Source organism: Archocentrus centrarchus, chromosome 6, assembly GCF_007364275.1.
Source record: "Archocentrus centrarchus isolate MPI-CPG fArcCen1 chromosome 6, fArcCen1, whole genome shotgun sequence".
Lineage (NCBI taxonomy): Eukaryota > Metazoa > Chordata > Actinopteri > Cichliformes > Cichlidae > Archocentrus > Archocentrus centrarchus.
The window spans coordinates 26,486,132-26,500,683 of NC_044351.1; the positions used below are offsets into that span (position 1 = coordinate 26,486,132).

Here is a 14,552-nt window from a genome sequence, read left to right on the forward strand (position 1 = left end):
CCCCCCCCCCAAAAAAAAAAACCCCCCAAAAAACAAAAAAAAACTGGGCATATCAGATGGCTGCCTAGTGGAGGTTTCTTCCTGTTAAAAGGGAATTCCCAGTGTTACAAAGTGCTTGCTCGTATTCAGTGCTATAGGGCCTTTACCTTACAGTATAAAGTGCCTTGAGGCAAATGTTGTTGTGATTTGGTGCTATATAAATAAACCTGAATTGAACTGAACTGATCAACAATATCTAACAATACCAAATAGAGACAAAATAAACTTTGTTAGAGAACTGCATTGCACCCATAAATTCTTGCATGAGCTGAATATAAATGTCAGATTGGTGAAAAACATTGTTTCTTCAGGCCAGTGGTCCCTTGTCAGATCTTTCTCTGAAAAGTTGCTTAATTCAAAATGTTCAAAACTACATGCTGTCATAATGAATACACTCTAGCACCCATTAGAGATATTTCTCAGGACAGCAAGTTCAGCAGTGATATCATGAAACAGTGGCTTATGAGGTTGGACCAGAGGTTCATTACCAAATCAGAGCTGACACATGGCTCAGTGATATAGAGAAGCAGATGCACTGCCAGAATTTTCTTTAGTTTTTGAAACATAGCTGATTAGAAGAATTTTCACAACTGTGCACATTTTGTGGTTGATTAAGTTGTGCCATTGGTGATAAAGAGTTGCTATACAGTGTATGCTCTCACTGGATGTTTTTTTTTTTAATCTGTTGCTTTCTTTCTTCATTTTATTATTTCGAGCATTCTATTATCTAGCCATTTTTGCCTTTTGCTTAGTTCAGTTGACACAGCTGCTCAACTTTTATTTTAAAACCAATATTTCTCAGATTTGTGATGCCCAGCAGCTTCCAGCGCAGTGCAGCAAAACTGATCTTACCAAGCCTTACCAAGGTTCTTACTGTGCATCTTCCTCCAGCAGTCCCTCCACATTAAGCCATTAATCACAAGGGTGCATGGAAAATAAAGATTGCGTAGCTAGGGTGGAGGGTGGGGTCACTCAAGTGGCCCCTTCTGCCTATGAGTCCCTGGTCAGTGCCATTATTCTTCCACTGTTGTGAAGGCAAGAGTTTTGATGATATTGATTTGGGAGGAGGGCAAAGGAGGGGAGACATCAATATACTTGCTGATTCAGTGGCATCACAACTTTCACTGCACAGCCTGCTTTTGTCTGTATATAGTATGTGTCAGTGAAAAGCATGCGTGTGTGTCTTAAGTTCATAAACCATCCATATGTGATACTAAATCACAAACAGTTCTTCTGTAGAGAGAATCTAGGGAATGCTACACCTCAGCTTTAAATTTACAGAAATGCTTGCTTCATATTCTCACACTAAGTCATGCACACTGGCAATTGCAGGCATAGCTTTCTCTGCCTCCCGTCATGTAAGCCGAAGTTCAAGCTTTACATTTGAAGCTATGTTCAAAGAAAGTCTATGTGCTCAACACAGCGTGACCCTGACAAAACCCCAGTGTCTTCCTGTGCATCCCTCTCTTGCTACTCCAGGTTTAATTTTTTGTCTTTGTCCAAGGATGCTGTCATAGACAGGTGAAAGGGACATTAGCAATAGGCAGTCAGTCACATTTAAATTACAGCACACTTGAAACGAGGGGAGTTTATTTTGGGTTATAGAGAAACAGATGTTGATTAGCTATCACAACATACTTGAGATAAGTGAAGTGAAAGTGCAGTTATTGTAAATTTTCCTTATTTCTTAGATATGTTTGATGTTGGAGAGGGATGTTGGGGTCATATATGAGACTTACAATAATCACTGAAAAATATCATGGTAGCATCGTACAAAGTCACAAGTAAAAAAACAAAAACAAAACAGATCTCAGCGAGATGTCTACAGCTTATCCTTCGAACAAAAGCCATTTCATTAACAGAATATCCAAAAGAACATAGATATTTTACTTACCGTATTTATTGTCTGATGTGTTTTATTCATTTCTTTTGTTTTCGTAGGATTAACAACTTTTTCAGGGTTTCTTATTTTGCTTTATGTTCTAGTTTAGTGAATGACTCAGATTTTGACATTATGTACAAGTGTTGTGTACTATGCAAATGGCTTTATGAATATCTGAAAGCGAGACTCACACAGAATGACATGCTTTAGCTTGTTTTAAGCTCTTTGTGCCTCATTTTCATATAAAAAGCACGCCATGCTATCAGTGATTTACATCATTTTGGTTATGACACATCTCAACAACCTTTTATGCAGACATGGACAATTTGACATTTTTGGCCTTTTGAAATATCCTGACAACTACTAGATGGATTTCTGTAAAGTTTAGTACAAAAATTCATGTGCAGCTCATTTGGTGTCTGAAAAAGACAATGTGACTTATCTGTTCTTGGCTTTAGCTAATAATCTGAATGTGTTTTTCCACGAGCATTAGTTTTACTCTCTTCTTCTTTTGAGTCATAGTTTTTAGATATGTTGCATAAAAAAAGTCTTATGCCATTTATGCGCTGATTTTCCTTGTAACAGTTCATTTCAATCCATAAGCAAGTGGTTGTAAAATCATAATGTGCTGTCTTCTCTGCGCACATTTTCTATTGCTAATGTGCCTCCTGCTCAAGAAAACAAAGGCATTGGATGAAGATGGATAGTGAGACGAATAATCCAGTTAGCTTTTCATGTGTTTGCAGGCAGATATTTTCTCTTTAATGTGTTTATCATGACTTATGAGCTTCTCTATAGCAGCCATTAACATATGATTACCATCACAAGGCTAATGGGTTTGTCTGTTGTTCCCCCTTCTGCTCAACTGCTTCATCCCCTTTCCAAAATGTTTTCTTTCTAAATCCTTTATCTTCCTCTTTTCAGCATTTACTTCCTATCTCTCTGTCATACTCCATCTCTCACGCCTCCTTTCCATGTGTTTCCACTTTCGGCCCCTGCGGCCTCTCAACTTCCCAAGATAGAGGCTCACACCCACACAATGATCTCCATTATGGCTTAATTATCTGTGGCCTGTCATTTGTTGGATCCCTTACGCTCAATCTATTTAACTCTTTTGGTTTCATCTTTCACTTATTCTTTATTCACTCTTCCTTCCCCGTATCCCACTATTGCTCCCCTTCCCCCACCTTCTTTGTCTCTTTTACCTTCATGGTATTTCTGTGGTGTCAGAATACTTCTGCTTCCCTGTGTTTGACCACGTTGTCAAAGCCCATTGACTGTCCTGCTGGGCTATACAGAAATAAAATTATACAAAAGACATAGCTGAGCAGGCTAGAAGCCCATATTGGTCTGGTTCACGCCCAGCAAGCCCTCTTTCTACACAATATTGACCTTTTCTTTATAATGACTGCATTGTATTGGTTTTGGCATGTTATGTAACACAAATTAGGCTGTGATCAAAAAAAGTTTTTTATGACTCATTAAAAAAAAAGGGCATTATTAACTTCAGGGCTGTTTTACTGTACAGCTCTGGACCACTGTCATTATTCCTGCTATTTTTGTATTGCTCCCTGGAAGGCCCATTGCACCACTTGCACTTGTGCAGCAGCAGGCTGAATCTTCTGCACTGTGTCAAATCAGCAATCCTTCAACTTGAATTTCAGTTTGAAGAAGAAGACTCGGTCACAGGGAACTGACACTTGCAAGTAGCGAGTCTTGAGTTGGTGTGGCCAAAAATCTTTCAGTGTAGAACTCCATACTGACTCTGACCCTGGGGAATGAATTTATAGTGCACAACCTCAAGGATGTCGGATTAAAGAAAAAGTATGTTTCTTGTTGTGCTCCCCACCAGATGTGCCACATTTGGGTTAAATCGCAGATGCACAGCTGACTGTTGTCAGAATGGGATCTCTGTGGAGCATTCCAAAAGTATCTGGAGTACTGGAAGAGGTCCTAAAAGATGAAAGAGGCTAATTTAAGTCAGGTTAAATTTTGTTTTGTTTTTTTAGCTGCAAAGTTGCAGAACTCTTTCTTTAAATTCTCTCCCTATATTTCTACTATCTTTTCTCGAAGTCTGAGCAGCAAGGAGTCAAAGCATCCATATTATTTGACCTTTTTTAACCCTGCAAACCTTGTGTAGAAGCCATTGGAAAACTAAAGTGATATATTCATAACGTACATCTTCTGCCGTCTCCTAATCTGTAGACCAAATGAGATTTCTATAATAGAGAGCCAACATTTGTTTAATGGGTGTTTTTGTTATACTTTACCAGTAACCTACAAACATCTTTGTAATGAGTATGCAGCTCTGTAGAAAATGTCTTGGTGCTGTTGTCATGGCTCCCCTGTATCAAATGCACACATCACTTTGTTCCACTGTAACTACACTCTACATTGTTGTATCCCTGTCGGTTTTCTACATTGTTTATGACTGATTATTTAACCGAGAATACCCCGGGACATTTAGTAAGGCAAAGCAGGAAGATGCTTCTTTGGTTGTGTAACAAATCACAGGAATTATGCGAGTTTTGACAGATTCTTTGTGTGGGAGTCCCTATACAACCGACTGGCATGGTGTATTAAACACTCAAATCTCTCCCCATGCATCAATGTGTTTGTCTTGTGAAGAAAATGATGTTTTCTGCTGGGTTTTTGAAATATGCCATTCTGATTTTTTTCCACTGCAGCTCTATGCAGTTTTTCTTCATTCATGTCATTTTGGGTGCTGATTGATAATTAGCTCTATTGAGTTTCGTGCCCTGCACTTTTTTTATAGTCCCATTGTTTGTTGCCATTTCAGCTAAGTTAACATGACTGCATTACAGTGGTTTAGTACATTATCGGAATCAATAGCACAAATGGTCTGCTCACTTACTGCCTTTACGACTTGAATAAATCCCAGAGGGCAGTTAATTTAAGGGACTATGTACACTTCAAAATTCATTATGAGCATTAGGAACATTTGGTCCTGATCAATTTTATATTACTCTTGTCAATGCATGTAAAAATATGCAGGCTTTTTTCAAAATGTGTTCTGTGGAAATTCAGTGTTTGTCTGACCTATCTGACCTAATGAAATGTGTATTTCCTTTTTTGTTTGTTTGTTTGTTTCCAGGGTTGGTTAAGCTTGGAATCCACTGTGTAACATGCCAGAAAGTTGCCATTAAGATTGTGAACCGTGAGAAACTCAGCGAGTCAGTACTAATGAAGGTATGTTTGCAGCTCTCAATCTTTTTTTTTTTTTTTTTGCCTAATCATCTAAGAATAAACAATATTTGTTATGGTTCTAGCAGCTGATGGAGAGATGGACAGCATTTCAAACTAGTGGATTTCCTCAGCAGAATCAAGGTTTCAAAAAAATCAACAGCTGATGTTGCAAAAATTCTTAAATAGGAACAGTTTATATGAGAGTGGAATAACATGCTGAGGTAGTGACAGCAGGTCTTTGAAGCAGCTGATTTTCATCCTTTTCAAACTGAAAGAGTCAGCTGTTTAAATCTTCAGACCCCCCCCCCCCCCCAACAATGATTACTATGATACCTTTACTAGTAAGTCTTGATACATTTACAGTGATACAATATTTGGATGTTTCCCAGAACCTGCATTGTTTTTTTTTAAGGTGCACAATAGGATAGAGATTTTTTTTCTTATTACATCCCAGGAGTCCTGCTGGGCACTTCCATTCAGTGCAAAATTGGCATTCAACAAAATTGTTCCTTGTCTTGAAGGAATAGTTATAATGAAACTAAAGAGAAGAAGAAGAAAGAGGGCAACTCAGAGATGCTAGAACCTGAAAATGGTCGTTTACAGGATACACGCAGAGAGGAGTGCTTGCTGTAATTGTTAGCTTATGATCTGGAAAGCAGGAAGAGAATGGGTTTGCTCACAGTAAAGGTTATCTGAAAATGGAAAATCCCTCAGTTTTGGATCGCTTCATTTGGCAGCATCATTAGACTTTAGATGAAAAACACTGTCCTCGGATATTGCTATTTGATAAACAGTCTGTATTAATCAGCTTCTTGCTGTGTCAGTGTCTCTTTTGCGCTTTGCTTGCTGCTGATTTGCTCTTGAAGTCTCTCTCTGTTCTGCCTTTTATCCCACTCAACATGCAGTCAGATGTTTTCATGAAATAAAGGCAGGTCATTTCTGTTGCTTCAGCTCTGACAGACGTATTGTCGCAGATGTAGTTGGGGGAACCATTGTAACACATGACAGTAAGCTAGGTGACATCTTGCTGTCCTGTAAAGGAAAATGAGGGTAACAGATGCCAAATACTTACAGGTTTCCAACAGGACCAAGTCTTTTGCTGAAGCTGCAGTTCGGCGCCAATTACTGACCTCAGCCATTGTCACTCTTGTCTCAGCAGTGTAAGCTGTTGGTGAGTGTGTGCGCGCGTGCATGTGACTGTGTGTGTGTAACAGCAGGTGCAGTGTATGTGAATTACACGAGAGTCAGGGGCAGTACGCATCTGCCAAAATTCAGATTGTTTAGCATTATTTCATTTGTATTATTTTACATGAATAAAAAATGTTGAAAATAAATGTAGATGCCAGGTTTCTTCTCTTATGCTGCAAATCAGGTGCATTTATTTTTGGATCACATGCTAAAATCTCTGTACTTGTGTTTGTGTCTGCCTGTACTTGTTTTTGCTAAACTGGGCACAGATTTTGATGAGCAACGCTTGCATGGTACTGGTGTGTGAGATTGTGTGTGTTGGCTTGTCATACCGTGTGACTCAAGCAAAACTCAGCAGTTCACAGTTCACAAACATGCAGAATTATTGTAATTTAATTATTTCTGTGTGTTTATGTACAGTGTGTATATTGACTGACCATACTTCAGACCTCAATTACAATTTAACCTACAGTATATGCATTATTAATTATGAGGCATGACGCATTACCAAACTATAAGTGAGGCCACATGTAAATTTCCCATTAGTTTTGGAACATAGTAATGCTTGTTTTATGCTTGAGCGGAGCTAGTGCAAAGGCAGTCCGCGGGCAGCCACAGACTGTCCGTCTACCTGCAGAGAATATTTGTTGTCAGAGGCAGTGTCAACATGTGGTACAATCAGTGCATGGGTTACTTTTGCTTGTGCTGTTGTTGGTCCATAAGCCAGCTGCGGTGAAGAGCAAAGTTATTACATACAAAGAGCTGAAGTGAAACTGAATGTTAAAAACAATTAAAAGTTTCCATTGCAGCACTGTCTGTACTTTTAATGCTGTATTTTTTTTTTAAATCTTTGATTTCTTTTACACTTCTTCCATTCGTGGTAAATTCTGTTGTCACTTCCTTACCTATTCCACCCTACTTGTCAACTAATCATCCAATTGACTGATGCATAGATCATCCACATTCAGCAATGCACAGTTGGGTTTTGGGAGGACTGCACAGGAGTGCATTCGGGGTGGGTGAAAACCCCTCTCTGGTTGTTGTCCAAACGGAAACACATACGCAGATGGACGCATTTATGGGACCATAAATTATACTTAACATGGATCTCTCAAATTAGATTACAAATTCATTCTCATGTTGTGGGGTTCCTACTATGACTGGACAGGTGTTTTCCAGCTCAAATTCAGTAGAGGTTGTCCCATATTCGTATTGTGTTACATTTCGTACTCTCATGTGTCTGCTCTCTGGACTGCATATTTGGCTGTCAGACTGTCAGAGTGATCGGGCTGTAGCTTACTGCATGGCTCAGGCTGTGAAATGTCACCTTTTAATATGCTAATGTCTTGGGTCCCCGTGGTGCCATTAGGGGGGAATCTGACTCTCCCAGACAGGTGTGTGTGTGTGTGTGTGTGTGTGTGTGTGTGTGTGTGTGTGTGTGTGTGTGTGTGTGTGTGTGTGTGTGCGCGCGCGCGCCCATAGTTCCAGCACAACTGATGACACGTATACAGTGGATGCATGCATACACTCACGTATAGGCAAATACAGGCCACATACACACACAAATGTGCATAGGATTGTGTGCACACATGTCATAGAGACATACACACTTTCTTTAGTATGAGCATGTGCACATCCTCCATGACCTATGTCATCCCTCTCCGTCTGTCCTTCTTATGACTGGCCTTGGGAGTCAGGGGTCTGTGGAGATGAGGAGATGGGTTGAATTAATTGTCTCGGAGTGTCTGGCAAAGAGGTCTTTTCTACACTCTCAGCGTGTTGAACTTTATAGAACTAATGCTGAACTCTTTATTCCATAGCCCTACAGACTGTGACACTACGGACCAGTAAGACATTGAATTGTCTTGGATAATGCATGCGTCTATGAACTTTATGTCAGTTTGTAACCAGGGAATGAGCCTTGACTACTTCAAAGAGCAAGTGCAGCCCAATGTTTTTTTTTTTCCACTTCTAAGCAGAAAAGCTAACAATGGAGTAACTTGAATAATAATAAGAGTCTCCGTCAGCGGGAAGTGGCTGCCTGTCATATTTGGAATGATGAGAGAGAACGAGACAGAGAGAGAATACACAGTATGTGTGCATATGACAGCATGTCAGCAGTGTTTCGCACTGAGGCCAAACAGAATGGAGTAAGGCAAACCGATACTAAGCGAGAACCAACATTTTGTGCATGTATCTGAGCGCATGTGTGTATCTCAAGGGAATAGTTAATGTTTCTGAATCTCAGCCAGTTCTCTCTCCCCCTCCCTCTATCCTTGCCATGTCTCTATGACATCGGGCTGTGAGGGTGAGAGATCGCAAAAGGGAGGTGGGGTGAAAGGGAACCGCACTCAGGAGAGAGAGATGGACATGCTTTGAGAAACCCTGCTGAGAAAATATAACACAGATGTCTTTGTAGGGACACCACATCTCTATGCATTTCCTGTCAGCAGTTCCTGTTTTCTCCTTGATCTATTAAAGTGACATTCCCACATATGGCATGGCTCTGTGTTCACTTCCAACATAAGTGTACAAATCTAACTATTCCAAGCATATCACTGTGTCTTGTCTGATAGAGCTATACACTCACCAGACACTTTATTAGGTACTTTTCCCTTCAGAGCTATCTTAATTATTTATGGCATAGATTCAATATGGTCCATGTTGAAGTGATAACATCACAGACTTGCTGCAGATTTGTTGGCTATAGTGGGACTCTCCCATTCCTCCACATACCAAAGGTGAGTGAGTGTCGAGGCCATTTGAGTACAATGAACACATTGTCATGTTCAAGAAAACAGTTTGAGATGATTTGACACTTTGTGAAATGGCGGGTAATCCTGCTGGAAGGATCCATCGAAAAACGGGCACACTGTTGTCATAAAGGAATCAACATGGTCAGCAACAATACTCAGGTAGGCTGTGGCGTTTAAATGCTCAATTTCTACTAAGGGGCCTAAATTGTGGTAAGAATGACACCATAATATCACCAGCAGCAGCCTGAACCGTTGATGCAAGGCAGATGGCGCTATGCTTTCATGCTGTTTACACCAAATTCTGACCCTACCATCCAAATGTCACAGCAGAAATCGAGACTCATCAGTGCAGCCGATGTTTTTCCAGACAAATGGAGGACAGAAGAAATGGCAGGGCTAAAAAAAAATAACTACAGCAGATGAACAGTATCGGAAAGTCATGTCCTTAAGAAATAATAATTAAAAAAAAACCCCAACAAAGACCTGATACATATGATGGCCCTTAGAGGTCAAACAAACTGCAACTTAAGAAAAGACCAGCAAATAGAAAAATGTTGCAAAAGCCCAAAAAATACAAAAGAAAAACAAACAAAAAAACCCCACAGCTAAAACGCTCTCTCACACACACACACACACACACACACACACACACACACACACACACACACACACACACACACACACACACACACACACACACACAAAACTCCTCACAAAGCACAACAGAAGTGTTTATGGGGAGACAATAACATGACAGAACAGCTGCAGAAGTGACGAGCCTGTAGTAAAAGGCTAATAGCAAACATTTATATGCAGTATTATATGAATCATGCAATTAAAACACACATTACCTTGCATCTTTTTCTCCCTCACAACACCAATTAATCCTCTGCTTCTTTTAAATGCAGCTCAGTGCAATCCTTCACGTTTCAGTTTCTTTCATTTCCGCAACTGTTCCATCACATTATCGTCTCCCCAAAAATACTTCTGTTGAGTTTTGTGAGAGTTTGTTTTTTTATTCAACTTCTTTTGTGTTTCGTGTGCTTTCGCAGTTTTTTTCTATTTGCTGGTTTTCTTAAGTTGCAGTGCATTTGACCTTTTAGAGCCAATGTAGACAGAGGACCTGAGACATATACCTGGCCCTTCAGGTGATCCATTGACTGTTCACAGCTCATCAGAAATGGTCTCAGTGACACATGACATGGCACAATACAACAATGGACCAAAAATATAAAAAATAAAACAAAGCTAATGTTCTCCTCATAATGACAGTTTTGATTGCTTGTCATTAAAACCAGGGTCACATGACATAAAATACTGAGAATCCCTAAAAAGTACAGCTGGCTAATATTTATACAAAAAACAACTAAAACAGCCTTTAAATAAAAAAACTGATAATTAAAAGTAATTTATATAAAACTGACTTGAGAAGACACTGACATGAGGGAGAAAATGAAAAAGACTTCAATAGAATTACAAGATCACAGTCGATTATGGTCTGACACGTTTTCACTGAAAGCAGAGGGTTCACCGTAATGCATTCCTGCCATACTGCCTATCATTATACTGTATATGAAAGAAGCAACTCCATTAAATCTGCAGTTCAGTCTTTGGATGAGTATTGTTGTTACTAGCAGTTAGCAGAAGCGAGCAGGGTATCTTTAACATGCAGCAGTTGGTAGCTGCTGTTGATGCCTGCTCTGTTTTCTTCCTCTGAGCCAGTGAGCTGGTGGCGGCTGCTGCTGTTGGGATAAGGACAACTAATTAGCCAGAGTGACTCTCTCTCTCCTCCTGAAGCAGCACAACTTCAAAGTCACTCTACTGTCCCCAAGCCCAGAGAGCAAAAGGAAGAGAGGGAGAGGAGGGATGAAGTGCAGGATGAAGGAAGATAGGGAGGGAAGGGTGTGAGTGTGTGTGTGTGTGTGTGGGGGGGGGGTTAGAAAGGGTAGTGAATATGAAGTTGGAACACTTTAGATGGATGTCTTATGAGGCTGACATCGCTACATGGTGATTTTGATGTTTTGTTTTTTTTTAAACAGTAAGGTTAACTACAGTTTTCTGACTCTGTGATTGATGCAAGTCAAATCAGTTAAAATTTGAAATGTGTGCACAAAAAAGTGAAAAATAGTTTGGAGATGCAGGAGTGTGCAGTATAATTGCCCCCTTAAGCAAACAATTGACACACTACACTGAGGACTATAAGCCAAGAACAACAAGACAGTGCCACAGCTAGGGTACAAATAAAGGCAGGAATATTTAGAGTTAACAAGATCAGGACTGCTTGAATATGTGAATTTTTACAGAAATTTCTACAGAAAAGGTGTAATTTGTGAAGTCTACATGTCTTTGTCCATTATGCAGATTACTTGACATGAAAGAAAAATTCCTTTTAGGATGTCTGTATGACACAGTGGTATCTGAGTATTAAATGCACAGCATGTAAAATAATAATTTAAGATAAAACAGTCACAGAAAAGCAAGGAATAAAGGTTGAGTACACCAACCAGCAGAGATTGTGGTGGGCGGGTGAGGAGCAGAATGCCATGGCCACAGATGAATCACACAAGTTCTAATCTTGTTATCTCGACACCTCTGTGACAGCACTGTAGCTTTCTTTCTCCGCCATCTCTTCTTTTCCCTCCTAATGATTATAGATTGTCCCTTCTCTCCCATCTCTGTATTGCCGCGAGTGAGTTGGATATAGAAATGCCTCCAACATACACACATCCTCTTTAACTTAATGTTGTGTGTTTATGTGATTGTGTGTACACCCGTGCTTCTATGAGTGTGCACAGACACTCTTTAAAATAAATGGGTTTCATATATTGTGCCTTGGTGCTTTGATCCATCAGCTTTGTATGGTGCTGAGCCAGAAGCTAGGGCTTAACGTGGTTTGATCTTAACAGGTTGACTGCACAGAAACACTGTAGAATTACCAACTTTGTTTCTCAGCTGTACTTTTTGTGCTTTCACTCAATTCTGTCTGTTGATGTAGAGCTTGCTTTGGGTGCTTGCATGAGACACACACACACACACACACACACACACACACACACACACACACATATATATATATATATATATATATATATATATATATATATATATATATATATATATATATATATATATAGTACCAGTCAAAACTTGACATGTTGTGTCAATGATTAATGGAATCATTCATCATAAATCATTATGATTTTATTAGAATATCTGTAGGATTTCAAAGATTTGTTTTCAAATAGAACATTGTGTAGCCTAGTGTAAGTTTATAAGGTTAAAAAGGTGATCCTTTTAAAAAACATTTTCCAATTATGTCAGCACAGATGAAAATTTAGTAAAGAATAAATTTGGCAGTGCTAGATAACTATTTAGAACATCAGCTGTGGGTTTTCTTTTTCAGATTTAGCCCCCCCACCCCCCCACCCAAAAAAAAAAAAAAAAAAGAAAACTCTGAAACGTGTAACACTATTCTTATTTAAAGAAATACAGGCTATTCCATGCTGTAACTTTAAAATTTCTTCAACACACTGAAGATTTCGTATAACTGGAGCTTGGTGTACTTCTCCCATCACAGAGCAGCACAAACTGGCTCTATCCAGAATAGAAAGAGTGGGAGATCCTGTTGCACTACTGAGCAACTGCGTTTGAAGAACAGATGTCTCACAGGTCCTCAGATGGCAGTATTGAAGACGCGACTAGGCAGAGTTTCAAAGAAAAGCTGTATCTGAGACTGTCCAAAGTTAAGATGGGGGGGCATCAGACATTGGACAGAGGAAAACTGGGGAAAAAAACTCAAAAAACTCTCATGGATAGAAGTTTGATGTCTTTGTATTAAACATTTTTGAGATGTAAAGCAAATAAAAAATTTTATTAGAGTGCACAACGTCTGTCGTGCTTGTGGAAGAAATATAATGGTTTGGGAATACTTTGGTGTTGGTAAAGCAGGAGATTTGTATGGGATAAAAGATATTTTGGAAAAGGAAGGCTACACCTTGTCGTACTCTATGGACGCAGCTTGACTGTAGACATTTTTCTTGAGAGAAGAAGCAGTCAGCTGGCATTTGATCATTGATGAAGCAGTCACCAGATCTCAGCCCAGTTAAGCTTTTGTGAGATCAGCTTGATTTTAAAGTTCTTACTGAAAATATGAGAAAAGTGCCTTGTTTCATTTTTTGTCGTGGTTTCCTCACAGCATGCTGTAGGAACCTAAAAAACATATTTTTCCCATAATCGGCCTTACAAAGTTCTTTGTCTGCAATTAGCCATTATGAAGGACGCTCAGCATTTTGCATCCTAATTTGGTTTCTAATCACCCAAATCATTTTTTTACAGTCTGTATTGCATGGCAAAGAAGCTCTGGTGAAATAGAAATAGAGAATAAATTTTACCTCCAGGACACAAAGTAGGTGTTCTGAGTTTGTGAAGAAACTTTTAGCATTACTTATGTGACTCATGGTCAGTATCACTGACTGAAGATACCAAACGCTGAGATTTACACTCTTCTGACTGGTACTTAAAATATTAAGCACCCGACATGGAAAACTGTGCAGCTCTTGACTGCTGCTTTGCTGCTGCTCGCTGTGGTGACAAAGCTCATCAAACACATGCAGGGTTGTTTGACTGATTTTACCTTTCATATGCCTTATCCTGATAAAACAGAGATGGAGTGCAGACAAAATAATGAAATGCAGGATAGCAGAACAGAAGATATAGCAGGATCCCCCATTGAGCTCGACAGGAGACAGACAGACGTCTAAATCGATGGCATTTGTTTCTCCTCTTCAAAGGCAACATCTGCTGTGTTGTCAGATAGATGAGAAAGCTTTATTTGCTTTTTTTATTTGTTGTTGCTTTAGTTTTTTTCTTTTCCTTTGTGAGCAAAGGCCACATTCTTTCCCCCTTAAGTAGAAAGATGATTTCATGAAGAGATCAGCTGAGTTCCACTTCACAGTTCACATTGCTTTTTATGTCTATTTATTTATGCTACTCTACCTGTCGAGTGTGAATTTGTTTCTTCTCAACCACTGAATGTTGGGAGACTCCTTTATCCCTCTGTTTAAGTAGGTACGTGATGTTCCCTTCAGAGGAAAACGCTCTAACCTCCATTTTTACTTTCATATTTTACTTCCAATGCCCTGCATAGCATTCTTAACATGTTCCCTATGTAAATATGCTTTTGTGAGTGATTTTATTCCATGTTGGCCTATGATTGGGCTGACTCTGAGGTATGAACCTCCAACATGTTGTAGTTGTCTTCATTATTGTGGATTAATGCACTACTATAGAAGTGCTGATGCTAAAAGAGCTCACTAATTACAATATGAGTCATTCTGAACTTATTTGCAAACTTTTGAGCTAATTTGAATTGTTTCAGCTGACCAGTCTTACCTATTGACTTCTTCCCTATACAGTATTGACTCCTGTCTGTCTGTGGCTTATGTGTCAGTGAATAAGTCACGTATTCATATGTGAAGTTA

The 14,552-nt window shown here is 39.4% G+C and overlaps 1 protein-coding gene across 2 annotated transcripts in view; it reads left to right on the forward strand.

The window, feature by feature from the left end:
- Positions 1-14,552, forward strand: part of brsk2a (BR serine/threonine kinase 2a) — a 192,579-nt gene that overhangs the window by 111,037 nt on the left and 66,990 nt on the right. For both annotated transcript variants that reach the window (XM_030731717.1, XM_030731718.1), the window contains one exon: positions 5,037-5,131. In XM_030731717.1, the coding sequence (XP_030587577.1) occupies positions 5,037-5,131 (95 nt within the window). The remainder of the gene's footprint in view (positions 1-5,036; positions 5,132-14,552) is intronic.